General features: G+C 41.6%; 1 protein-coding gene across 1 annotated transcript in view; it reads right to left on the minus strand.

Annotated features, from left to right (window-relative positions):
• The window catches only part of LOC135545980 (platelet-derived growth factor C-like), an 87,207-nt gene that overhangs the window by 16,650 nt on the left and 43,408 nt on the right, over positions 1 to 27,149 (minus strand). Inside the window, exon 3 of the mRNA XM_064974003.1 lies at positions 3,066 to 3,243. Within this exon, the coding sequence (XP_064830075.1) occupies positions 3,066 to 3,243 (178 nt within the window). The remainder of the gene's footprint in view (positions 1 to 3,065; positions 3,244 to 27,149) is intronic.

Below are 27,149 nucleotides of genomic sequence, written 5' to 3' on the forward strand. Positions count from 1 at the left end.
ATAACAACAACAAAACTCCAGAAAAACACATGTAAAAATGTTTAGAAATTGATTAGCATTTTAATGAGGGAAATAAGTATTTGACCCCCTCTCAATCAGAAAGATTTCTGGCTCCCAGGTGTCTTTTATATAGGTATCGAGCTGAGATTAGGAGCACACTTAAAAGGAGTGCTCCTAATCTCAGTTTGTTACCTGTGTAAAAGACACCTTCTTGAGCCACCATATTATGGCAAGAGCGGCTCAAATAAGCAAAGAGAAATTACAGTCCATCATTACTTTAAGACATGAATGTCAGTCAATCCGGAATATTTCAAGAACTTTGAAAGTTTCTTCAAGTGCAGTTGCAAGACCCATCAAGCACTATGATGAAACTGGCTCTCATGAGGACCGCCTCAGGAATAGAAGACCCAGAGTTACCTCTACTGCAGAGTATAAGTTCATTAGAGTTACCAGCCTCAGAAATTGCAGCCCAAATAAATGGCAGTAAGTAACAGACACATCTCAACATCAACTGTTCAGAAGAGGAGACGTGAATCAGGCATTCATGGTTGAATTCATGCAAAGAAACCACTTCTAAAAAGGACACCAATAAGAGGAAGAGACTTGCTTGGGCCAAGAAGCACGAGCAATGGACATTAGACCGGTGGAAATCTGTCCTTTGATCTGATGAGTTCAAATGTGTGATTTTTGGTTCCAATTGCCGTGTCTATGTGAGACTCAGAGTAGGTGAACGGATGTTCTCCGCATGTGTGGTTTCCACCGTGAAGCACGGAGGTGGTGGTGTGATGGTATGGAGGTGCTTTGCTTTGATTTATTAAGAATTCCAGGCACACTTAACCAGCATGGCTACCACAGCATTCTTTAGCGATATGCCATCTCTTCTAGTTTGCGCTTAGTGGGACTATGATTTGTTTTTCAATGGGACAATGGCCCAACACACTGTGTAAGGGCTATTTGACGAAGAAGGAGAGTGATGGATTGCTGCATCAGATGACCTGGCCTCCACAATCACCCAACCTCAACCCAATTGAGATGGTTTGGGATGAGTTGGACTGCAGAGTGAAGGAAAAGCAGCCAACAAGTGCTCAGCATATGTGGGAACTCCTTTAAGACTTTAGGAAAAGCATTCCAGGTGAAGCTGGTTTGTAACTACAATGCTGTTGATCCATCCTCAGTTTTCTCCTATCAAAGTAATTTAAAAACTATTTTGGGTTCATGGTGAAATCTCTGAGTGGTTTCCTTCCTCTCCAGCAACTGAGTTAGGAAGGACGCCTGTATCTTTTTAGTGACCGGGTGTATTGATACACCATGCTCAAAGGGATATACAATGTCTGCTTTTTTAGGGGGCTGGACATCTGCCCATCCTCTTGACTCTGCAGGACACACAATACTTGCAGTCTCCCTCAAGTAGTGGCAGAGAGCAACATATTTGTCTCTGCCCATCAACAACTGGACTCGCTCCACAGGAGGATGGTGACAGCTTAAAATCGGTGGAATGGTATCAAATGCATCAATCACATGGTATCCATGTGTTTGCTGCCATTCCATTCACGTCGTTCCAGACATTATTATGAGCCGTCCTCCCCTCAGCATCCTCCACTTGCCTACTCATATAGTATCACTGGACTTGTGGGCTGGTGCGCATGCACAAAGTGAATTGTGTGACATTTGTTTCGTGTTTTTCATTGTTAATTACTTCTATTTGGAGACTTTATTGTGTGGTGTAATACTCTGCAGGTGGCATATGCGATATATACAGTCCTTTTACAAGTATTACTGCTATATTCTGTATCTGTGCATTTGTGCCTTGGTGTATTCAGTCGGCTTGTGTGTATTCATTACCCGTTCCTGTCCCTTACAGAACCATTCTACTAGTTTTCCCACTTTTCATTCCCATGTACATTGCCAAATACCTTTACAAACCATCCCAATGTTCATCTTCTCCTGTGTGTGAATAAAGTTCCTGTGTGTGATAACTCTAGTCTGCTTTATTCCCCTCTAACTGGGGCAGTGTCAAAAACCAGTAATATAAGTAGAGCCGGGTCGCTGTCTTTCAAGAACTGTCAGCTCATCTACCAAAGGGAACAGAGTCAATAAAACCAATTGAAAGAATGTGGTAATTATAAACCAAATCCTGCCTCTTCCGCTGACAAAAAAAAGGTCAAACAGACCAAAAAAATAGCACCGTCGCTGAACTCCTTTTGCCATTAGTGCTCGTCAGCAACAGAAACTATTTGACTGTGCTGCAGGCCATTGCAGATTAATGAAGGGAAGAGCTGTTTGCTAAGAGGCGCACACAACTGCAACATGACAGGTTAAAACAGCAGCCTTCACTTCAGTGTATCTGGGCATTTGCAAGTGAAAGGTGTGGGTATGAAGGGGGCTATATATATATATATATATATAAAATGAGAGAAAGAGTGAGGGGAGGGGGGAGGATGGGGAAAAGGGGGAGAGAGTAAAAAAGAGAAAGAGGAGAGACTAATAAGATGTGAGGCATGGGATATAAACAGACAGTGACAGCGGTATGATCCAAAGTTGTGTGATCTTTCATGAACTAAATTGGGATTACTGCCACACCTCCTGCCAATAGAGCCTGACTGAACCGAGAAAGAAAGGACGGAAGAATCAGCGAAAAAGAGCCACTCTTCCAGCTTTTTAATCCATCTTTTATATCCAGTCGGAGGAGAGGAATAAGACATGGATTGAATCCAACCAGGGTCAGCGGGCCATGCTGTGTCTGAGAGTCTAGACGTCATCTGGGCCGAGCTCAAACTCAATCTCACCCAACACCATTAACACTCCACCACCATCCACCTCTTTTTGAAACCTTGTCTGATTGGATCGACAGCAGTGTGAGAGCGAGACAATCACACAGGTGCCTCAAACAGCAATCCAGGTCACGATTTCTATCACAACAGCACTTAGCTATGAACGCAGGACAAAACAAACACGTCGAGAGAGGTTTATACATACAGAATAGCAGTGGCCGTTACAAAATAGGTTATTATGTGAGGGAGCGTTTGCCGTTTATGTGCTCAGAGGAAAGATGACTTATGGCTTACCATGGGGAGCAGGGAGTAGCGAATGCTAAAGCCAGGCTCGGAGGGGAAGTACTCATCAGATCTGAATCTCACCCGGATCTGACTGCCTTTGGACATGTGGCTGGCGGGTACCTGGGACCCGCACCAGCGGCCCAGGATGGTGTCCTCAGACGGCTCCTCGAGCTCCACAAAATCATACCTGGAAAAAGGCCAAAGAGAAAGAAAGAACGAGAGAGAGAGAAAAAAAAGGAGAGCTTTGGCTCAATGTGTGTAGTCCCATGAATTCACATTGGAGATGAGACAAAGTGGTAATGAAAGCAAGCACTTAATGCATATACAGTACCAATCAAATGTTTAGACACACCTAATCATTAAAAGGGTTCTTCTTTCTACATTGTAGAATAATAGTGACGACATCAAAACTATGAAATAACACATATGGAGTGTAGTATTCAAAGAAGTGTTTAACAAATCCAAATATTTTTATTTTATTTTAAAACCTTCAAAGTAGCCACTCTTTGCATTGATGACAGCTTTGCACACTCTTGACATTCTGTCACCCAGCTTCACCTGGAATTATTTTCCAAGTGTCTTGAAGGAGTTCCCACATATGCTGAGCACTTGTTGGCTACTATTCCTCCACTCTGCAGTCCAACTCATCCCAAACCATCTCACTTGGGTTGAGGTCGGCTGATTGTTGAAGCCAGGTCTTCTGATGCAGCACTCCATCACTCTCATTCTTGGTCAAATAGCAATTACACAGCCTGGAGGTGTTGGGTCATTGTGCTGTTGAAGAAAAAATTGATAATCCCACTGAATGCAAACCAGATGGGATGGCGTACCACTGCAGAATGCGGTGGTAGCCATGCTGGTTAAGTGTGCCTGGAATTGTGCCTTCTCTTTCATGCTTCAAGGCGGGAACCACGCATGCAGAGAGCATCCGTTCACCTACTCTGCATCTCACAAAGACACAGCGGTTAGAACCAAACATCTCAAATTTGGACTCCAGACCAAAGAACACATTTCCACCGGTCTAATGTCCTTTGCTCGTGTTCTTACTGGTGTCCTTTAGTAGTGGTTTCCTTGCAGCAAATCAACCTTGAAGGCCTGATTCACGCAGTCTCCTCTGAACAGTTGATGTTGAGATGTGGCTGTTACTTGAACTCTGTGAAGCATTTATTTGGGCTGCAGTTAATTCTAATGAATTTATACTCTGTAGAAGAGGTAACTCTGGGTCTTCCTTTCCTGTGATGGTCCTCATGAGAGACAGTTTCATCATAGTACTTGATGGGTTTTGCGACTGCACTTGAATAAACTTTAAAAGTTCTTGAAATATTCTGGATTGACTGACCTTCATGTCTTAAAGTAATGATGTGCTGTAATTTCTCTTGGCTTATTTGAGCTGTTCTTGGCATAATATGGACTTGGTCTTTTACCAAATAGGGCATCTGTATATCACCCGTACCTTGACACAACACAACTGATTGGCTCAAATGCAATAGGAAGGAAAGAAATTCCACAAATTCACTTTGAACCTGTTAATTGAAATGCATTCCATGTGACTACCTCATGAAGCTGGTTGAGAGAATACCAAGTGTGTGCAAAGCTGCCATCAAGACAAAGGGTGGCTATGAAGAATCAAAATGTTTCCATATGTGTTATTTCATAGTTTATGTCTTGATAATTATTCTACAATGGAGAAAATAGTAAAAAAAAAAATAAGTAAACCCTTGAATGAGTATGTGTGTCCAAACGTTTGACTGGTACTGTACGTTGCACACCAAACTGGGGATTGGCACATGCATCTATCCTCTGAGAGCATGAATTTAATTGCTGTCTCGATCTAAAGGGGTTTTATGGTTCCTTCACTGAAGCTGGGTGTTTCCTTAGCCATGTAGCACAATGCTATTTCATAAATTGCCAGCGACTGCTTCAAATCAAATCCTATTTGCCACATGCGCCGAATACAAGAGGTGTAGTAGACCTTACAATGAAATGCTGACCTACAGGCCCGTAACAAACAATGCAGTTAAGAAACCCCCCCCCCCCCCAAAAAAAGTAAGAGATTAGAACGACAAATAATTCAAAGAGCAGCAGTAAATAAAAATAGCGGGGCTATATACAGGGCGTATCGGTACAGCGTCAACGTGCAGGTATTTGAGGTAATATGTACATGTAGGTAGAGTTATTTAAGTGACTATGCATAGATAATAACAGAGAGGCAGCAGCGTAGAAGGGGGGGGGGTGAGCAGTTGCCATACCGGGCAGTGATGCAACCCATCAACATGCTTGCCCATGGTGCAGCTGTAGAACCTTTTGAGGATCTGAGGACCCATGCCAAATCTTTTCACTCTCCTGAGGGGGGAATAGGTTTTGTAGTGCTCTCTTCACGACTGTCTTGGTGTTCTTGGACCATGTTAGTTTGTTGGAACTTGAAGATCTCAACCTGCTCCACTACAGACCCGTCGATGAGAATGGGGGCGTGCTCGGTCTGTCTTTTCCTTGAGTCCACAATCATCTCCTTCGTCTTGAACACGCGGAGGGAGAGGATGTTGTCCTTGCACCACACGGTCAGGTCTCTGACCCCCTCCCTATAGGCAGTCTCATCGTTGTCGTTGATCAGGCCTACCACTGTTGTGTCATCAGCAAACTTGATGGTGTTGGAGTCGTGCCTGGCATTGCAGTGATGAGTGAACAGAGAGTAAAGGAAGGGACTGAGCAATCAGTCAAGAGGCCCCTGTGTTGAGGATCAGCGTGGTGGATGTTTGCTACCTACCCTTACCACCTGGGGGTGGCCTGTCAGGAAGTCCAGGATCCAGTTGCAGAGGGAGGTGTTTAGTCCCAGGTTCCTTAGCTTAGTAATGAGCTTTGAGGGCAACATGGTCTTGAACGCTGAGCTGTAGTCAATGAACAGCATTCTTACATAGGTGTTCCTTTTGTCCAGGTGTGAAAGGGAAGTGTGGAGTGCAATAGAGATTGTATCATCTGTAGATCTGTTGGTGTAGTATGCAAATTGGAGTGCGTCTAGGGTTTGAGATAATGGTGTTGATGTGCACCATGATCAGCCATGATCAGCCTTTCAAAGCATTTCATGGCTTCAGACGTGAGTGCTACGGATCAGTAGTCATGTAGGCAGGTTACCTTGGTGTTCTTGGGCACAGGGACTATGGTGGTCTGCTTGAAACATGTTGGTATTACAGACTCAGTCAGGGACAAGTTGAAAATATCAGTGAAGACACTTGCCAGTTAATCAGCGCAGTACACGTCCTGGAAAACTATCTGGCCCTGTGGCCTTGTGAATGTTGACCTGTTTAAAGGTCTTACATCGGCTGCGGAGAGCGTGATCAAACAGTCATCTGGAAAAGCTGGTGTTCTCATGCATGTTTCAATGTTACTTGCCTCGAAGTGAGCATAGAAGTGATTTAGCTCGTCTGGTAGCCTCGTGTCACTTGTCAGCTCTCGGCTGTGCTTCCATTTGTAGTGTGTAATAGTTTGCAAGCCCTGCCACATCCGACAAGTGTTGGGGCCGGTGTGGTACGATTCGATCTTAGTCCTGTATTGCCGCTTCGCCTGTTTGATGGTTCTACGGAGTGCGTAGCGGGATTTCTTATTAGCGTCCGGGTTAGAGTCTCGCTCCTTGAAAGCACTCGCCATGCCCTTTAGCTCAGTGCGAATGTTGCCTGTAATCCATGGCTTCTGGTTGGGGTATGGACATACAGTCACTGTAGGGACTGTAGGGACGACGTCCTCAATGCACATATTGATAAAGCCAGCGAATGTGGTGTACTCCTCCTTCTCGCTTTCATTTTTGGTTGTAAACATTTGCCAAATGGAGGGCAAAGGAGAGCTTTGTACGCATCTCTGTGTGTGGAGTAAAGGTGGTCTAGAATTTTTTCCCCTCTGGTTGCACATTTAACATGCTGATAGAAATTATGTAAAACTCCCTGCATTAAAATCCACGGCTACTAGGAGCGTCACCTCTGGATGAGCGTTTTCCTGTTTGAGACTTTCTTAGATATCATGCACCAGCTGTTGTTTACATATATGCATAGGCTCCCATCCCGTGTCTTACCAGATGTTGCTGTTCTATCCTGTCGATAGAGTCTACAACCCGCCAGCTGTATTTTATTAATGTTGTCGCTCAGCAACAACTCGGTGAAATAAGATATTACAGTTATTAATGTACGATTCAACATTAGCAGGATGGGAAATCTCAGTTTCCTTCTCCAGCGAATGACGGGAATCTGGGACTGGTCAGGTGTCTGTAGTATATCACACTCGTACCGACTCATTGAAGAAAAACGGTCTAATCTGAGGTGAGTAATCGCAGTTCTGATGTCCAGAAGCTATTTTCGGTAGCAGCAACATTTACCTAGAACTAACGCTGCAGATGGCAATACTGGCTGATCTGAAAAGTCAGTCAATCAATCAATAATATAATTATTTTAGCAAAAATGTTTCTTTAATTCTCAATCTGTAGAAGCTAAGAGAATAGAAAGATTCAGTACTTTTGTAAAGCATCACAGCTGTCATGTCTTTGGCTATGCCGGATTAAGTGATATGACATGCTATTCTGTAAAATCCTTTCTCTGTAATTAATATTACCTGATTGAGCTAATCATGTAAATGCAATTAACTAGAAAGTTCCGGGCACTATGGAAGAATATTTATAGAGCAGTTATCTTCCGAATAAACTCTTAACTTCTCTAGGGTAGGGGGCAGCATTCAGAATTTTGGATGAAAAGCATGCCCAAATTAAACAGCCTGCTACTCGGGCCCAGAAGATATGATATGCATATAACTGGTAGAGTTGGATAGAAAACACTAACGTTTCCAAAACTGTTAAAATAGTGTCTGTGAGTATAACAGAACAGATTTAGCAGGAGAAAACATGAGAAAAATCCATTCAGGAAGTAGTTTTTTGTGTGTGTGTGTCATTTTCTATTCAATGCCATTACAGTATCCATTGACTTAGGACTCCATTTGCAGTTCCTATGCCTTCCACTAGATGTCAACAGTCTTTAGAAATCGTTTTAGGCTTGTATTCTTATAAATGAGGGAGTAAGACCAGTCTGAATGAGTGGACCCTACCGTGTCGCAGAGCTTTTTCCATGAGCATTTGCATTTCTTGTTTACCTTTTATATTGACAACATTATTGTCCGGTTGAAATATTATAGATCATTTATAGGCTAAAAAAAACAACTTGAGGAATGAATATAAACATCGTTTGACATGTTTCTATGAACTCTACGGATACAATTTGGATTTTTTTTCTAATTGTTTTGACTGCGTTTGAGCCTGTGGATACTGAAGAAAACAAAACTGAGGTTTTTGGATATAAAGAGACTTCATCGAACAAAAGGAACATTTATTGAGTAAACTAATGTCTTCTGATTGCCACCATATGAAGATCATCAAAGGTAAGGGATTCATTTTCTCTCTATTTCTGAGTTTTGTAACGCTTCCGCTTGGCTGGTTACTGTTTGTAATAATTTGTCAACTGGGCTATGTTCTGGGCTAGGTATGTTCTGGGCTTGGTATGCTTTCGCCAAAAAGCATTTCATAAATATGACACTGTGGTTGGTTTAACAAGAAGTTAATCTTTAAACCTATGTAAAATATGTGTTTTGTTTTCTGTAATATCACTGGATGTTAGCCAGATGGGACGCTAGCGTCCCACGTACCCTAGATAGGTTAAAGACCTAGTAATATTTTTAATATCGATCGCAGTCAATATTAATCGTCACCTTATTTCAGTTTCATCTGAAAGTTGTAAATTCTTGGTTATCTTTACAAACCCTGGCTAACAATTTGAATCCGCAATACAAAATTGGGTTGAATTATTTATTTACTATATACCTAACTAAATCTCACAGAATTGCATATACACAGAATTAATCATACAATGATTACAAATTATGTCATAAAGGAAAACGTCCCTGGCGGACAGAACAGATATGACAGCTGGTTACACAAAGAACTGGGGTTGGGTTTGAGTGAAAGAGCGGGAAGACTTGAGGAACAAAGGGAGAAGCTATGTCTATCGGGCCGTAGGCAGCTACTCTATCGTAAATACAGAATCTAATGCATTCTAAATTACCGCCCATTTAGAAAAGGAAAATGCAATAAATATTTACTCTGAGCTGCGCTTCAATTGGTTGGTGGTAGATGGAAGGCCGTGTTGCCCAAAAGAATCCTTTGACCGGTGTCTCTGGTGGTGAATGAGATACGTTGTGGTGTTGTTATTGTGTGGTAGATGGGATACTCTGTCCGTCTTCTCATAGCCCACATTTCCAGCGGCCGCTGCTAACTCAACGGCTAGGAGGTGTCACTTCTGTAGTGAATAAAAGTTCATACCATTCGCAACCAAAGGTCACGCTGAAGTTGGCTTAGTTCTGTAGTTGACATGTTAGTCCTTTTCAACGTATGGACCATCGTCCTATTGTGCTCGGAACAGGAGGTTACACTTTCGTCAAGGGCTTATATAGTGGAGGGAGAAGGGTGTGTTTCATAGTTTATAAACCATGTCTCTTCACAGGGGTGGGCCACTGATTGAGCAGAGCAGAGCCCTAACCTTATGAAAACCTCTCATTTGGAAGATAAAATTACATTCCATCTTTTCACAAATCATTTTATATTTAAACATTTGAATTGCACAACAATTCCATGTGAATCTGATGACTATAATGTGTAGACTTTCCCCGATACAGCTTTGGCCATCCTGTCATCAGTCATGTCTCAGATGACAACCGAACTGACATCATATTCATTAAGTACCAACGCATATTTTCAACTGGTTCTATAACCGAAATTTGGTTCCTTTCCCTCTACTAGTTTGATGTTCCCAGACTCTCTATGTTTAACAAAGGCTATTCAAGAGTCCCTCTGCAGAGTCAAGAGAGAGGGAAGGGAGAAAGGTATTTATGGGGGGGTCAAAATCCTTACCCACAGGCCAACGTCATGACACAGCACAGTTGAAAAATATATGGCAAATAGAAATCCAAAATGGATGGTGTTAAGAGATAAATGGGAGAGGTTGAATGGAGCTGAAGGGTGGGACTAATAACAACAAGATAACATATGTAAAGCATACGGGGTCAGTAAAATCTATATAGGTTCAGAAATGTGAAAAAGCACAGTTACAAATAGAAATCAAACTGGATGGACATCAGCAATAGGGGAAGGACTAAAAACAAACAAAATATAACTATAGTAAAATATCTATAATACATATAAACTGAAGGTAGAAGCCTAAGTGTTATTGTTTTAGTTTCCTCCAATCGGGGGAGGGGTGGTAGGGTTTACAAGGAATAATAAAGGTATATTCTAAAAAAGTGTATATATCTCCGCAACATCCAAACTGATCCACCCCTCAAAAACAACAATAATAAAAAATATATATAAAAACATAAATTATGTACAAAATAAAAAAAAATTGCATGGTTGGTTATGAGCCGATAAGATGGCAGCCAACCCCTCCGGCGCCATCTTGATTATTGTGAGGTCAGCTTTGTCCCTCTTGAGCCCTAATACAACCCCACTGAGCTGCATCTGACCAACATGGTCCCCTCGTTTTTACTTTCCTCCACTCCCGCCCATCCATCCAGTTCCCTCTGAGGAGAAGGAGCTATTCTATCACTGAACGGTTTCGAACGGTGGGGCCTAATGCTCACAGTGTCTCCACGGGGAGCAATGGGCAGCTCCACAATTTAGTGTCGATATTAAGTTAAGAAAAGAGCTGAGCATTTCCCGTGTAATCGTGCAGCGATCAACCTCAGGTGGGTTTGGGGAGGAGAGTGGCATTAGCAGCAGTCGCGTTCGATTAGCGATAATGGGCCTGACGCAGACCCTGGGACAAGCCTATTAGGCTAATGCAGTAATCACATACAGTGCAGTGAAAAAGTATTTTTCCCCTTTCTGATTATCTCTATTTTTTTATATATTTGACATGGATTGTTATTAGATCTTCAATCAAAACCTAATATTATACTGAACCAAAGAGCTGATCAGGCTGTTGATTGTGGACTGTGGAATGTTGTCCCACTACTCTTCAATGGCTATGTGAATTTGTTCGATATTGGTGGGAACTGGAATATGATGTCGTACACTCCGATCCAGAGCATCCCAAACATGCTCAATGGGTGACATGTCTGGTGAGTATGCAGGCCATTGAAGAACAGGGACATTTTCAGCGACATTGGGCCGTGCATTATGTTGAAAAATGAGGTGATTACAGCGGATGAACGGCATGACAATGGGTCACCGAATCTCGTCACGGTATCCCTGTGCATTCAAATTGTCATCGTTCAAATTTAATTGTGCTCGTAGCCTATACCTGCCCATACCATAACCCCACTGCCACCACCAGGCACTCTGTTCACAATGTTGACATCAGCATACCGCTCACCCACAGAACGCCATAAATGGTCTGCGTTTGTGAGGCAGGTTGGACTTACAGCAACATTCTCTAAAAAGGCTTATGGTAGAGCAGCTTTTCCGAAACTGGGGTACCCATAACCCTGCCATCAGGGGTACACCAAATAAAAATGCGATTCACATTTTTTTCTTCACATTTTCCAATGGGGCTATACATTTGGGAGAGTTTTTGTTCCTTGCCTGAGTAGCCTCGTTTCAATGTCAAAAATAAAATTCAACCATCTAGTGTTCAGCGAAACAACACAATGTCATATACAGGTAGCCTCATCAAATAATTAACATCCAATCACATTAACCGTTACACTCTCGCGGGAATTCCACATATGTAGCCAAACATAGCTTCTGCTATTCCGTTTGCTCAACAATTTATTAAAATGGTTTAAAAAAGGCCCGAGTCCATAGACAAATAACAGCTCTACTGTTAGTACTGCTACTACCCGTAGTACTACACCTGCACCTGTCGACGACAAGTTGTTCTGCTTCCACAAGCACATCCAATGCTAGCATCAGTAATTCTACATTTGTTGTTAGCCCAGCTAGCATAGACACTGACAGTTGTGAATCTGATGCAGCCGAAGAGCTGCTGCCCCCTTACCCGGGAAAGCACCGAACAGACAGGGACGTTGGACCATTTAAGAGACGCATAAATGATGAGAACTACATTAATTTGGGGTTCACTTATATTGGTAGTGCCTTTTCTCAGCCACAGTATGTTATTTGTTCAAAAGTACTATCTCAACTCAATGAAACCTTCACTCTTGCACAGTCATTTAGAAACAAAACACGCCAATTTGAAAAATAAACCACAGGAGTTTTTTTAGCGAGAATTAAGACGACTTTCGAGTAGTAAGACATGTATAAAAGCAAGAGATACCATTAAAAAGAAGGGTCTAGAAGTGTCTGATATGTTGAGCTACCGAGTGGCTAGGACAGGCAAGCCCCATACTATTAAGTCTTCGTGCTATACAGACAATGCCTTCATCAAACAACACTGTTTCACGATGCATAAGTGACATGACAGTAGATGTTTTGAAACAATTACTGCTTTGCATAAAAGCCAGTGATTTCTGTGTGTTACAGCTGGATGAGTCAGATGTGGGGGGCCTGGCACAGCTCCTAGTATAAGTCCATTATGTTTACTACTGGACAGCTTTGTGACATCAAATGTACTTTGGTGGTCAAGATGTGTTGGTATCTGTACTAATGGCGCAAATGCCATAACAGAGAGACATAGTGGAGTGGTAATGCACGTGCAGTTGCTCCCGACGCCACTTGTGTACACGGCCAAGGGAATGCCTGACAACTAGAAGGACGTTTTGGACACTACAGTGAAAATGGTTAACTTTGTAAAAGCAAGGCCCCTGAACCCTTGTGTATTTTCTGCACTATGCAATGATATGGACAGCTACCATATAACCAGTGCACTTCTCTGTATGTTGTAAAAGCGTTACCAAGGGGCATAGTATTGACATGTTTTTAAATTGAGAGACGAGCTTAAAGTTTTTAATGACCATAATTGTGTGACCGCTTGCATGATGACGAGTTTCTCACATGACTGGCCTATCTGGGTGATGTTTTTTCTCGCCTGAATGATCTGAATCTAGGATTACATTGACTCCACAACTATATTCATGTGCAGGACAAAATTGAGGCTATGATTAAGAAATTGAAGCTCTTCTCTGTCTGCATTAAAACTTCTTCAGGCTAGGGTCTATTTTTCTCCACTTCCTGTCTGATTGACGTGCCCAAAGTAAACTGCCTGTTACTCAGGCCCTGAAGCCAGGATATGCATATACTGTAATTGGTACCATTGGATAGAAATAAAGGTCAGCCGACAGATTTTTTTCAACGCCGATACAGATTACTGGACCAAAAAAAGCCGATACCGATTAAATCGTCCGATTATTATATATTTGTAATAATGACAATTACAACAATACTGTATGAACAATGAACACTTTTATTTTAACTTAATATAATACATCAATCAAATCAATTTAGTATCAAATAAATAATGAAACATGTTCAATTTGGTTTAAATAATGCAAAAACAAAGTGTTGGAGAAGAAAGTAAAGGTGCAATATGTGCCATGTAAAAAATCTAACATTTAAGTTTCTCGCTCAGAACATATGAAAGCTGGTGGTTTCTTTTAACGTGAGTCTTCAATATTCCCCAGTTAAGAAGTTTTAGGTTGTAGATATAGGACTTTTTCTCTCTATACTGTTTGTATTTCATATAACTTTGACAATTGGATGTTCTAATAGGTACTTTAGTATTGCCAGCCTAATCTCGAGAGTTGATAGGCTTTAAATCATAAACAGCACAATGATTGAAGCATTACAAAGAGCTGCTGGAAAACGGAGGAAAGTGCTGTTTGAATGAATGCTTACGAGCCTGCTGCTGCCTACCACCGCTCAGTCAGACCGCTCGATCAAATCATAGACTAAATTATAATATAATAACACAGAAAGATAATCCTACAGGGGAAGAACCATATATGTGACATTTACAAAAAAAAGAGACATACATGGAAAATCATTATTGGACACCCTTTTTCTATAGTGAACCGGTTTCATAAGCCTTCCACGCGCTAAATAACAATCATTTAAAATGTAAAGATAAACGGTTATTCCACGAGAGCCTATGTGCACCACTCAGAATGGATGGACAAGCGCAACCTTTCTGTTGCTGATGAAAATCGCAGAAATGTGGGAAAGAAACGTAAAACAAAACTAAAAGAATGGAAAAACAGGCAAAGGAAGATCTTACGGGATGCGGGAAAACCCTATTCAAATCATAAGGGTCAAGAAGAAAACTGGGAAAAGCTGTCCAAAAGAGGTATGTGGAAGAACCGTATATCAAACAATCAAGCAAGCTAGCTAGCTATAGAGTACAGTAACTAACATGTATGTTGTGGGTTGTCTAATTTGTAACTACAGAGAAAACATATTAGCTAAAGTTCATTGGCTACTAACTCATACATTATTGTTACAAATGTTATTGCTAGATTATAGAAGAAACATAGCTAGCTACTTTTTATCCATCCACCGGATGATTCGACATGGCTACAGTAGCTAGCTAGTTACACTGTATCCTGCAGGGAAGAGCGTGTTCCACGACGTGCAGAAAGTTGACTGATGAGCGCAAGCTGCATCTGTTCAACTGTTTCTACACTGTCCCATACGAGAAACAATAAGCTTTGATTCTCTCCGGCTTAGAACAGGTTATAAATAAGACAAAACACCTATTATTATAATAGCTATACTGAACACTTGCATAGTTTAACTTTGACAGTAATGATACGTACATTAACGTTAACTCTAAAAGTGCTGTGTTACACAATGGTGCAATACAAACTCATTCGGTGTGTAGATTGGGAGTATGTGAAAGATGGAGGTCCTGATCAAGCAATATCCTGAATGTGCTACAGTATATTAAATTCTGAATTCATCATTGTCAATTTTTATTGCAGCATGAGGTGAAACGGAGACGTAAACCTGAGGATACAAAGGAGAACAAACGATGGAAACAAACCTTCAAATACCATGTACAGCAAGCAGGCCAGAGATTGAATGTGTGCAAGGTCACTTCCATGTCTGTGTTCCAGCTAACCAACAGCCGTCTTCAGGCAAGTGAAAATATTAATTAATGTCTATATGAATATCAATTACAAAACATATTGTATTCTCTGTACTAGTTTTTAATAACCTGCTAATTGAAATGTAATTGTTTTGGTCAGGTTAAAATTCTGGGTTTACATTTTCAAACAGCAGACTCTCAATTTCGGCCAACCCAGGAGTGACACCTGTGGCAAATGTGATGCATTCTTCACTAAGATGTCAGCAGAAACATCTGAAGAGGAGAAGAGGAAGATTGCAGTTAAAAGTGAGTTGCACCATCGAAAAGCCGAAAAGGTCTACACACAGCTTCAAAGTGACACTGAGTGAGCTAAAGCCAATGCTGACTGCCATGTCATTTCTGTAGATCTACAGGGGGTGATGTACACCCATAATCTGACCCACTCCAATGTCTACTACCAGCGGCAGCTGTCAAATTTTAACTTTTGCATCCAGGAACTTGGAAAAGAAGATCCTGCATACATGTGTGTTTGGCATGAGGGGATTGCACACCGAGTGTCCATTGAGGTGGCAAGCTGCATAATGAAGTGGGTGAAGACAAAATGAGTTTATGATCCCCTGAACCTGTATAGTATGTTGAATCTGAATACATTTCAGAAGACATGTCACCCATATTGTAGGCAATTAAATGTATAGTAGGTGTTTTCTATGTGAATCAATTTGTGTATGATTTGAACCAGCACAATATATTGAATTAATTTAATTTTAAGATGTTCCTAGTGTAGAAAATGTTATGTCCAATGTGTTCTGTTGAGAATTATTTGTGTGATCATTTAAACCTTTTTTAATCTGAATTAATTAAAAACATAAGTCGTCACATACAGTATGTGAGTATTCATTTGATCTTGATTCCCTTTTTTTATTCATTACAATATACAGTACGTCTCTCTGTCACCACATTTAGCATTAACTCTAAGCAGTTAATACATATGTACTGCCGTCACCTCAGTACAGAAGGACATTTCTTGCCTTTAGCATGGGTTTAATGCAATTCAAAACTTAATTGCTGATCATAGTGTTAAACACAAAGAGAATGGTTTTCTGAACGTGTTGTAATATTGACCTTAGGGACCTGCATAGTGGCACATCACATTGATCCATATTTGATATATACAAGTTGTGTTTATTTTGATTGAATTAATTTAATTGTATTCTATTTTTCCTCATCTCCCCAATTTTGTGGTATCCAATTGTTAGTAGTTACTATCTTGTCTCATCGCTATAACTCCCGTACGGGCTCGGGAGAGACGAAGGTCGAAAGCCATGCGTCCTCCGAAACACAACCCAACCAAGCCACAATGCTTCTTAACACAGCGCGCATCCAACCCGGAAGCCACACCAATGTGTCGGAGGAAACACCGTGCACCTGGGGATCTGGTTAGCGTGCACTGCACCCTGCTGTGCGCACAAAATGTAACAAAAACCTTTGGGTGTCAGGGAAAATGTACAAATATATTTTCTTTCAGAATGTAGTGAAGTAAAAGGTAGTCAAAAAAATATAACGAGCAAATACCCCCTAAAACAACTTAGCTAAATGTTGCTGAGTTAAAGCAGTTCTGCATGGAAGAGTGGGCCCATATTCCTCTACAGTGATGTTACAGACTGGTCAACAACTACAGGAAGTGTTTGGTCATTGAAGCTAAATGGTGGCACAACCAGTTATTCAGTGTAGGGGGAAATATGTTTTTCATACAGGGGCAGTCGGTGTTAATTTATTTAATAAACAAGTTATGCAAGTATACATGTTTTATTTGATGACTCTGTTTCCTTTTATCTAATATTAGGTTTTGGTTGAAGATCTGATAACATTTAGTGTCACAAATTATCACAAATGGAGAAAAATCAATAAAAAAAGGGGGCAAATACTTTTTCATGGCACTGTACGTCTTTTGTTGAGCTGTGGATTCACTTTTTAATCAAGCCTGTGCTCATTAGCGAATGCATAGTGCTCCACTCACAACGATGCCTCTTGACACCTCAACAGTTACTTTGCCCGCCCCTTGTAAAAATTTTTTTTTGCAAAAGTTGTATTGCAGATGATTCAAAACGCAATCGTCAGTACTTCACTTGGGATTACATTCTACTCAACTCCTCAGTGGTAAAGGAAAAATATATGTATAAAAAAAATAAAACGGGAGAAATGTGCATCTGTGGTCGTGTGTTGAATAATGTATTCCGGCATAATAGGTTTTGTTGCCCGACTTTGTTCACGTGATATGTCAGAATAATAGTAGAGAGAATTATTTATTTCCACTTTAACTTCTTTAATCACATTCCCAAGTGGGTCAGAAGTTTACATAAACTCAATTAGTATTTGGTAGCATTTCCTTAAAAATGTTTAACTTGGATCAAACGTTTCAGGTAGCCTTCCACAAGCTTCCCACAATAAGTTGGTGGAATTTGCCAGTTCTGCTCACAAATTCTCCATGGGATTGAGGTCAGGGCTTTGTGATGGCCTCTCCAATACCTTGACTTTGTTGTCCTTAAGTCATTTTTCCACAACTTTGGAAGTATGCTTGGGGTCATTGTCCATTTGGAAGACCCATTTACGACCAAGCTTTAACTTCCTGACTGATGTCTTGAGATGTTGCTTCAATATATCCATGTACTTTTCTTCTCTCATCATTCCATCTATTTTGTGAAGTGCACCAGTCCCTCCTGCAGCAAAACACCCCCACAACATGATGCTGCCATCCCCGTGCTTCATGGTTGGGATGGTGTTCTTCGGCTTGCAAGCCTCCCCCTTTTCCTCCAAACATAACAATGGTCATTAAGGCCAAACAGTTCTATTTTTGTTTCATCAAACAAGAGGACATTTCTCTAAAAAGTAAATATCTTTGGCCTCTATGTGCAGTTGCAAAGCGTAGTGTGGATTTTTCATTATCATCGCGGTTTTGGAGCAGTGGCTTCTTCCTTGCTGAGAGTCCTTTCAGGTTATGTCGATATAGGACTCACTTTACTGTGGATATAGATACTTTTGTACCCGTTTCCTCCAGCATCTTCACAAGGTCCTTTGCTGTTGTTTTGTGATTGATTTGCACTTTTTGCACCAGAGAATGTTAATCTCAAAGAGACAATGCGTCTCCTCCTGAGCAGTGTGAAGGCTGTGTGGTCCCATGGTGTTTATACTTGCGTACTATTGGTTGTACAGATGAACGTGGTACCTTCAGGCGTTTGGAAATTGCTCCCAAGGATGAACCAGACTTGTGGAGGTCTACACTTCTTTTTCTGAAGTCTTGGCTGATTTCTTTTGACTTTCCCATGATGTCAAGTAAAGAGGCAGAGTTTGAAGGTAGGCCTTGAAATACATCCACAGGTACATCTCCAATTGACTCAAATGATGTCAATTAGCCTATCAGAAGCTTCTAAAGCCATGACATAATTTTCTGGAATTTTCCAAGCTGTTTAAAGGCACAGTCAACTTAGTGTATGTAAACTTCTGAACCACTGGAATTGTGATACAGATTATTTAACTTATAATTCACTGTATGTAAACAAATGTTGGAAAAATTACTTGTGTCATGTACAACGTAGATGTCCTAACCGACTTGCCAAAACTATAGTTTGTTAACAAGACATTTGTGGAGTGGTTGAAAAATGAATTTGAATGACTCCAACCTAAGTATGTAAACTACCAACTTCAACTGTATATTGACTATGACATAACAGCGGTGTGTAGCAGTAAGTGGTGATGATATGAAGGTTTGGCTTGGAAAGTTTTTTTTTGCCTGGTAACAGACACTGTCTTCCACAAGCGAAGGGAAAAGGTGAAAGGAGAGTGTAGATGGTTGTGAGAATAAATTATATAATGATCATGCTGTTTTTATGTGGCTGCTATGAAAGTGAACTGTGTTTGATCAGAGGTGTATTAATTCCGCCGATTCTGCTTAAATTATTTTCTTAAACGGAAGCAAACAGAATTAAATGGGGATAAACATACCTGCATTTGTCCAATAGAAACTCTCATTTGCAACTGGTGGACAAATGATTACACTCTAGATCAGCTAGATGGGCTCCCGAGTGGTGCATCAGTCTAAGCCACTGCATCTCAATGCTTGAGGCGCCAGTACAATCCCTGATTCGAATTCAGGCTGTATCACATCCGGCCGTGATTGGGAGTCCCATAGGGCGGCGCACAATTGGCACAGCTTCGTCCAGGTTTGGCAGGGGTAAGCAGTCATTGTAAATAAGGATTTGTTCTTACCAGACTTGCCTAATTAAAGGGTAAATAAAACATTTAAAATAATAAAATATGCAGGCAAGCGTGTGCGAGGCAATATTGAAATGTTTCACTGTCTTTCACCTTGATTACAAAAATTTCTCAACAAGTACACCTACGTTTTAAACTTTCATTCATAGGCTAGGATGCAGTAAACTCATGGGTGTAGGAAAAATTTGACTATCATGTACTAGTCTAAACCTATCGATGTTACATTGAGCTAGGAAAATGAATGACTCATCAAATATGCTGCCATGGAAATAAGGCCAAACTCATTAGAAAAAATTATCGGCACTGATTAGCAGTCAATATTCAGCCTTTCCTGACACGGTTTAGAAGACTGAAGCAGGGCGGTGCACTCTCGGATCAAATCGCTGACAGCCCCACGGTGGCAGATGGGTCATCTATAATGCAGTGCAACCTGCTTATTACATAGTTTCACATTTTCCGATGCTACATATTCAACATCCCGTTTTGGATTTGCAAATCCACCAACGTACATGCATCACTTGCACGCATTGTTTAAAGAAATACAGTAACAGTTCCCGAGAATGGTTAAATAGCACTGTAGCCAAGTGTCTCAAGTGTCTGTGCTGCTGTGCCAAACGACACGTTGCAAGATAAATATGACTGCGCTCTTTGGTGGATTTGGGCAGCATGTTTTGAGCATCTGAACAACTGAAGATCTTACTCATCTTGAGGATGACCGCTCGCTGGAGGTGCTCTCACACCCTTTCTAGTGCTTTTCCCCCACCTCCACCCTTTTATTTGTTTTATTCCCGGCTACTGCTGCTGATTAGAGAACCAAGGATTTGTGGATTTTGCATTCTCTTATTTATTTACTGGTTATTGTGATGTGAGACGTAGGGTAGAGAACCTTAACGCAGCTTGGAATGGATTCCTACGGGGGTGCACTGGATTCATTTTTTCAACAGACTAGGAGAGAGACCGTGGATGTTACCGATGAGTTGGAAGGGGGTAGAGCTAACAAGAGGGTGTGTGCGGGTGTTTGTAAGAGAGGGAGAGAGAGAAGCAGAGAGGGGAGGAGGAGACCGAGAGTGACAGTGATTGGGAGAGAGAGCGAGAGAGAGAGAGAGCATGTGTGTGAGAGACACTTGTGGAGATCTGTCTGCTTCTGCTTGTGTGCGCATGAAGTCATTTGTTTGCCATCCCTGCCAACCTGATCAGATTAAAACAGGTTCTCTGCCTCTGCTTGAAAATGAAAAATGTGGGAAGTAGAGAGAGGTAGACGTGGCAATGACTTGCATGACCCTGCATGAGGATGTTATTGTCTGCTCCCCTCCTCGGGAAACTAGTGCAGTCTTGTATGGAAGTAGGGCCAGAACAAAGGCTGCAAATCCTCACTCTTGCCCAATGTGGGACTCCTCCTCTTGGGCATCAGACACCACAGTGACCCCACTCATCAAAATACATCCACCCACCCAAGATGGCTGAACGTGGGGTCAAATTACCAGGACTGAAACATCCGGATGGTTCTTCTGACGGCAGAATAAGCTTGGCCTTTTATGTCATCATATCGTAGGTGAGATTAAGGGCTGTGGCAGGGAGAGATGATCTAGGATCAGCCTGAGTATGATGACAACACATCTCTGGGGATCTGGCTGGCTGTGGCATTGTCATGTCATACGTCTTAGCTGCAATCAGGGGACTCTCCAACAATAGCCAGCCACTCGCTGGGGGGGGGGGGGGGGGGGGCTAAGACCTCCCGATCATTTTGTACAATCACACGGCCCGTCCACAGGGAACTCGCCGCCGACAAAGTATGTGCCCATGGCGTATGGCTGCGGCAGCCTTGGCAAAACAAATCACTCGGTTGCTGTGCTTTTCGATATTCATCAGCAGCCACATGGGGAAAAAGGCAATTTCACAAATGGGCCCGGTTTGACTATAAATCTTTAAAAATGGCCCACAACACAGCAACATGTCATGCTCCCCGGGCAAAGCCTCTGCATGCTAACTGAACTGGGGAGTGTCCAAGCTGGCTAAAGCATAGAGAAAGACGAGGTAAACTACTACCACTGTAAATAGAGTTAAAGTATAGGCCTACATTCTGTATAGTTGCAGTATACTACATCATTGTCATTGTTGGACAAATGACTTGTGTCATGCACAAAGTAGATGTCTTAACCGACTTGCCAAAAATATATTTTGTGGAAATTTGTGGAGTCGTTGAAAAATGTGTTTTAATGACTCCAAGTGTATGTAAACTTCCGACTTCAACTGTATAAAAAAAATGTGTTAACCCAATATTGTTAATCAACCAGGTTGACACCAAAATGTTTTGTTTGTTCAGGTTATTAATGCCAAGTGTTCTCTATGCTTGTTTTCACGTAATACTTTGAAATACAGCCGCCCTTGTAGTCAGAAAGACTTACCTGTAGGCCTACACGATTTTCTTCATAACTATTTTATATTTCGTGGAGCCTACATTACAATTTTCTTCATGATTCATTTAATACAAGGCTCCACTTTTTTGTGTACATTCTTTCAGAATGCATTTAAACAAGGCTATGTCAAATTTCATGAGGAAAAAATATATATATATTTTTTTTTAACGTAGTATCAATCTAGGTATTTGATTTTGAAATGGGGATACAGTTTGTAAAACACACACTCACTTTGTACTCATGTTTTAAACACTTGACTATTGTATGAATATTTTTTATAAAATATTTATATCTAGTTGTCAGGTATTCATTATCTGTAACTGGTTTAATGTTTGTAGTTTGCATGTTTCAGTAATGATTAAATAGTTGAAAATCTCTGCTTGATTTAGCCTTTGGAATATTTGGCATTTTTATACATATTCTGTATTTCCACTGAAGAAAGAAATAATTAACACACTACTGTAAATAAATGGAACCTACCCATTATAAAACGGCAATAAAACTGGCCTTCTTTAGACTAGTTGAGTATCTTGATTTGTGGGTTCGATTACAGGCTCAAAATGGCCAGAAACGCAGACCTTTCTTCTGTAACTCGTCAGTCTCTTCTGACGAGTTACAGAAACTGCCAAGAAACTGAAGAAACAGAAGATCTCATACAATGCTGTGTGCTACTCCCTTCACAGAACAGCACAAACTGTCTCTATCCTGAAAAGAAAGAGGAGTGGGAGGCCCCGGTGCACAACTGAGCAAGAGGACAAGTACATTAGTGTCTAGTTTGAGAAACAGACGCCTCAAGTCCTCAACTGGCAGCTTCATTAAATAGTATCGGCAAAAAAACAGTTTCAACGTCAACAGTGATGAGGCGACTCCGGGATGCTGGTCTTCTAGGCAGAGTTGCAAAGTAAAAGCCAAATCTCAGACTGGATTACGATGGGCAAAAGAACACAGACACTGGACAGAGGAAGTGTAAGGGATTTCCTCCTCTTCTTCCGAAGAGGAGAGGCGAAAAGGATCGGAGGCCCAATATGTGGCGTGGTTAAGTGTCCATGGTTCTTTTAATAAGAAATAGTATACATGAACAACTGAATACAAAAACAATAAACGTGGAATGAACGAAACCCAAAACAGTACAGTGTGGTGAAAAACACAGACTTGGAAACAAACACCCACAAACACACAGTGAAACCCCGGCTACCTAAGTATGATTCTCAATCAGAGACAACTAATGACACTTGCCTCTGATTGAGAACCATACTAGGCCGAAACATAGAAATCCCCAAATCATAGAAAAACAAACAGACTGCCCACCACAACTCACGCCCTGACCATACTAAATAATGACAAAACAAAGGAAATAAAGGTCAGAATGTGACAGGAAGATTGGAAATAAGTGTTATGGACCGACGAATCTAAGTTTGAGGTGTTCGGATCACAAAGAATAACATTTGTGAGACGCAGAAAAAACTAAAAGATGCTGGAGGAGTGCTCGATGCCACCAAGCATGGTGGAAGCAATGTGATGGTCTGGGGGCGCTTTGATGGTGGTCAAGTGGGAGATTTGTACAAGGTAAAAGGGATCTTGAAGAAGGAAGGCCATCACTCCATTTTGCCATGCCATACCTTGTGGACGGTGCTTAAATTGGAGCCAATTTACAACAGGACAATGACCCAAAGCACAGCTCCAAACTATGCAAGAACTATTTAGGGAAGAAGCAGTCAGCTTGTATTCAACCAGTACAGTCACCGGATCTCTACCCTATTGAACTGTTGTGGGAGCAGCTTGACCGTATGGTACATAAGTGCCCAAATTGTGGGAGGTGCTTCAGGAAGCATGGGGTTAAATCTCTTCATATTACCTCAACAAATTGACAACTTGAATGCCAAAGGTCTGCAAGGCTGTAATTGCTGCAAATGGAGGATTCTTTGACGAAAAGAAAAAGTTTGAAGAACACAATTATTATTTCAATTAAAAATCATTATTTATAACGTAGTCAACGTCTTGACTATATTTCCTATTCATTTTGCAACTAATTTCATGTATGTTTTCATGGAAAATAAGGACATTTCTAAGTGACCCCAAACTTTGGAAAGGTAGTGTAAATGATGAGAAATGCTCAGTCTGAAGCAATTTGGCTATGGGTTTCACAGCCCTATAAGGATACAAATGATATCAGCTTAAAAAAAGTATTTATTTACAACCTATGGGTTATAAGATGTTAAGTATGGTGTTATAGGAGAAGCTGAAATTAATTAAATACCCTAAGCTATGTTCAATGTCAGCAGCAATTTCCAATGAGAAATGCTTAGTCTGAAGCCATTCGGCTATGGGTTTCACAGCCCTATAATAATGATACAAGTCATACCGCCTTAAAAGGGTATATTTACAACCTCTGGAATATAACATGTTGGGTAAAGTGGTATAGGAGAGTGACATACTTGAGTTCAGTCTTTGCCAATGAGAACAAACAGGGGCCTAGCTTAGTCCTTCATGACTGGGAAAATCCTCGATTCTAGGCTGTAGAAAATCCTACATCTCATTAGATCAGAACAGAATGGATCAATAGTGATTCATGTTACGTTTTTACATCCTAGAAAAAGGATAGTGTGTTATCCAGAAGAATCTACTTACATAATTTGTCTACCCATATGATGTGGATCATTGTCAGGGTAATTGATATAAGCTTCATTAACAAAGGAAAACCATGGTTGTAATGACAAACAGGTCGTTTGTAAATGTGTAAAATGTGTTTGTTTTGGGTCCACACTGGTAAGTTAACTTTAGTAAATTATACAGAGGGTTTTCTTCTGAACAACTGGTCAGGGAATAGCACTTTCCATTCAGCTTCAGGAAATGTTGATGTAAGACTTGATCACACCTGTAGAGATGTTACGTTACCCCATTGTTGCGTATCCATTGTTCACTAGACACACGAAATCTGCTGAAATACTTTTTGTACGAATTGAGTGTGAGATTGTGTTGACACTGCTGAACGGCCTCGTGACACAAAGCCATTGAGACCATCACAGGTCAAGTTAGCAGTGGTCAACATTGATACAGTCAGAAGCTACAATACAGAAACAGACCTCCGATGTGAAAAGTCAAGCAGGGACCTGTCAGTCCTACAGGAAACCAGCATAACACCGACATAATCTTTCCACTTCAGAACACGATTACACACTATACAGGAGAGATTATCAATGTAGGAGAACAACCACATAACAAAAGAGGGTCCAACCAAGCCCACCTGCCGTCTCGCCAGCCACAGTCGGCTGCCTCCGGAGAGGATTCACCCAGACACTACTCAGCCAATACTTCAGGAGCTAAAGATGTAACCAAGTACCTGATATGTTGTGAAAATGGTGAGTTCTGGCCCTCTGAAGTTTGACGACCATCCAGAAAACTATTGGGCCTGGAAACCATCCTTCCTTAGCAGCACCCAGGACTTAAATCTGACAACCAGAGAAGAGCTGGACCTATTCTCCAAATGGCTGAGTCATCTGAGCAGGCCAAGAGAATAAAATAGGTGCATTTTACACAACGCAATAGCAGGGCACACACTTGTATGGCAGAGAATTGAAGACTGCTATGGTTCACCTGAAGAAAATTGAAGATTTCCGAGGATAACAAACAAAGACAACCAGAAGTTGAGAGCTTGGGGACCTGCTTCTAGAGCTGAAGTCAATCCTATCATAGAGAAGCTTCCTACAGCGTCAAAATACAAGGAAGATAAATAGGGTTGCATTCCTACCTTTTTCCTTCTTTGCCAAGTTCATCCTAAACCAAGCAAAGCCACACAATGTTCCAAGCTTTGCCTTCTTGAACAGGAGGCTATAGCTCTTCAAAGACTGAGAAACCACCTACGAAGCACAACAAAAAACAGAACACCAGTGTCCATAAGGAAGACAGAAGTCTCATCTGAGTCAGAAGCCAACCAGACTCTCAGGGAAGAAAGTTGAGGACCCAGGCAGTGTTGTTCCACAACAATCATCATCCAATGAGAAAATGTTGCAGTTTCAGGAGCAAGATACTAGATAAAGCTTAAGTCTAGTCTCAAGGACAACCACATGTTACAGATGCTGTGCTTCAACCAGTCATCACGCAAAAGATGGTGGGAAAGGGGTGCTGTGAAAAGAATGTGACAGTGATAGACATCCATCCACGCTGCATCCCGGGCCAGCCTCATGGAGAACAGAACTCCGCTACCAAGGAAAATCATGGCGGAAAGCAAGAGGAGAGTGCAACACTTGCAGTAACCTCAAAGTGCACTGAGATCTGTGGAGATGCATTCAGCTCTAGGTCATGTTTTAAAATATGCTAAGACAAAGTGTTACCCGCAGGCCGCAAGAAAGGCGTTCAGAACATACGCTGTCTGAGACAAACAAAGTAATACGTCTTTAGCAAGAACCAAGTTCTTCGACCTCTTTGCTGTCCGAGGCGATTACGCTCCATACACTCTGAAGACATTTTCAGCAAATGTGGAGACATCTGGGAGGAGTGGAAGCAACTACATCATTGAGTCAATGGAGGGCAAGACTCAGCTCACTCTCACCACTCACATAGAATTGGACATGATGCCAGACGACAGATCAGAGAACCCCCTCACCTGAAGTTGCACGTCATCACCCTCATCTGAAGCCAGTCACAGACAAGATTCCAGTACTCTTCCCAGACCCAAGCAGGAGGAGGATTGCTGTAAGAGATCTACTGAGAATGCACAAATCAGAGATGAGTACAATGGGCCGCACAATGCACACTACGCGCAATGTCTAGACCTAGGCTGGGTCATCATCGGGGAGTTACGCATGTCTGGACGGAGCTCACAAGCTAGCGAAAGTGAACCTTCACAAAACAAAAGTGCTACACAATGGACGCACAACATTCCTTAGCCCTTGCTCTAACAAGATCCAGATCAAGGTGAGACTGGTTAACACAACACTGCGCCAAGGGACCACAGAGCTGGTTGGAGGCCACCATCCCAACCAGAAATACAGACAACCTCGGAAGTGTTTGAAGGAACACAACGATGACAAGTCAGCCCCATCTGTCAAAGATCACATCTTCCCCCGAAATCATGGACAGGGAAGTCTTCATGGACGAGATGAACAGCTGGGTAGATCCCCTACCTTTACGTTCACCCTGGTGTCACCAACAGAGGACAAGTATACCGAGAAGAGTAGCCATTCACAAGAAGAGGTGTCCTGTCCTGTCCACGGTCAACAGCCTGTACTACCCCTTAAGGTTCGTAGCACCTATAACGATGCAGGGCAAGGCTCTAATGGAGAGATTTCTATACTGAACATGCAAGGCTGTGGAAGCTGTGGAAAGACTCATTGATGGAACACGAACAGCTCACCATCAAAGGCCACATGTACCTGTCTCCTTGTCTTTCACACAGCAGAGAG

This window comes from Oncorhynchus masou, chromosome 9, assembly GCF_036934945.1.
Source record: "Oncorhynchus masou masou isolate Uvic2021 chromosome 9, UVic_Omas_1.1, whole genome shotgun sequence".
Lineage (NCBI taxonomy): Eukaryota > Metazoa > Chordata > Actinopteri > Salmoniformes > Salmonidae > Oncorhynchus > Oncorhynchus masou.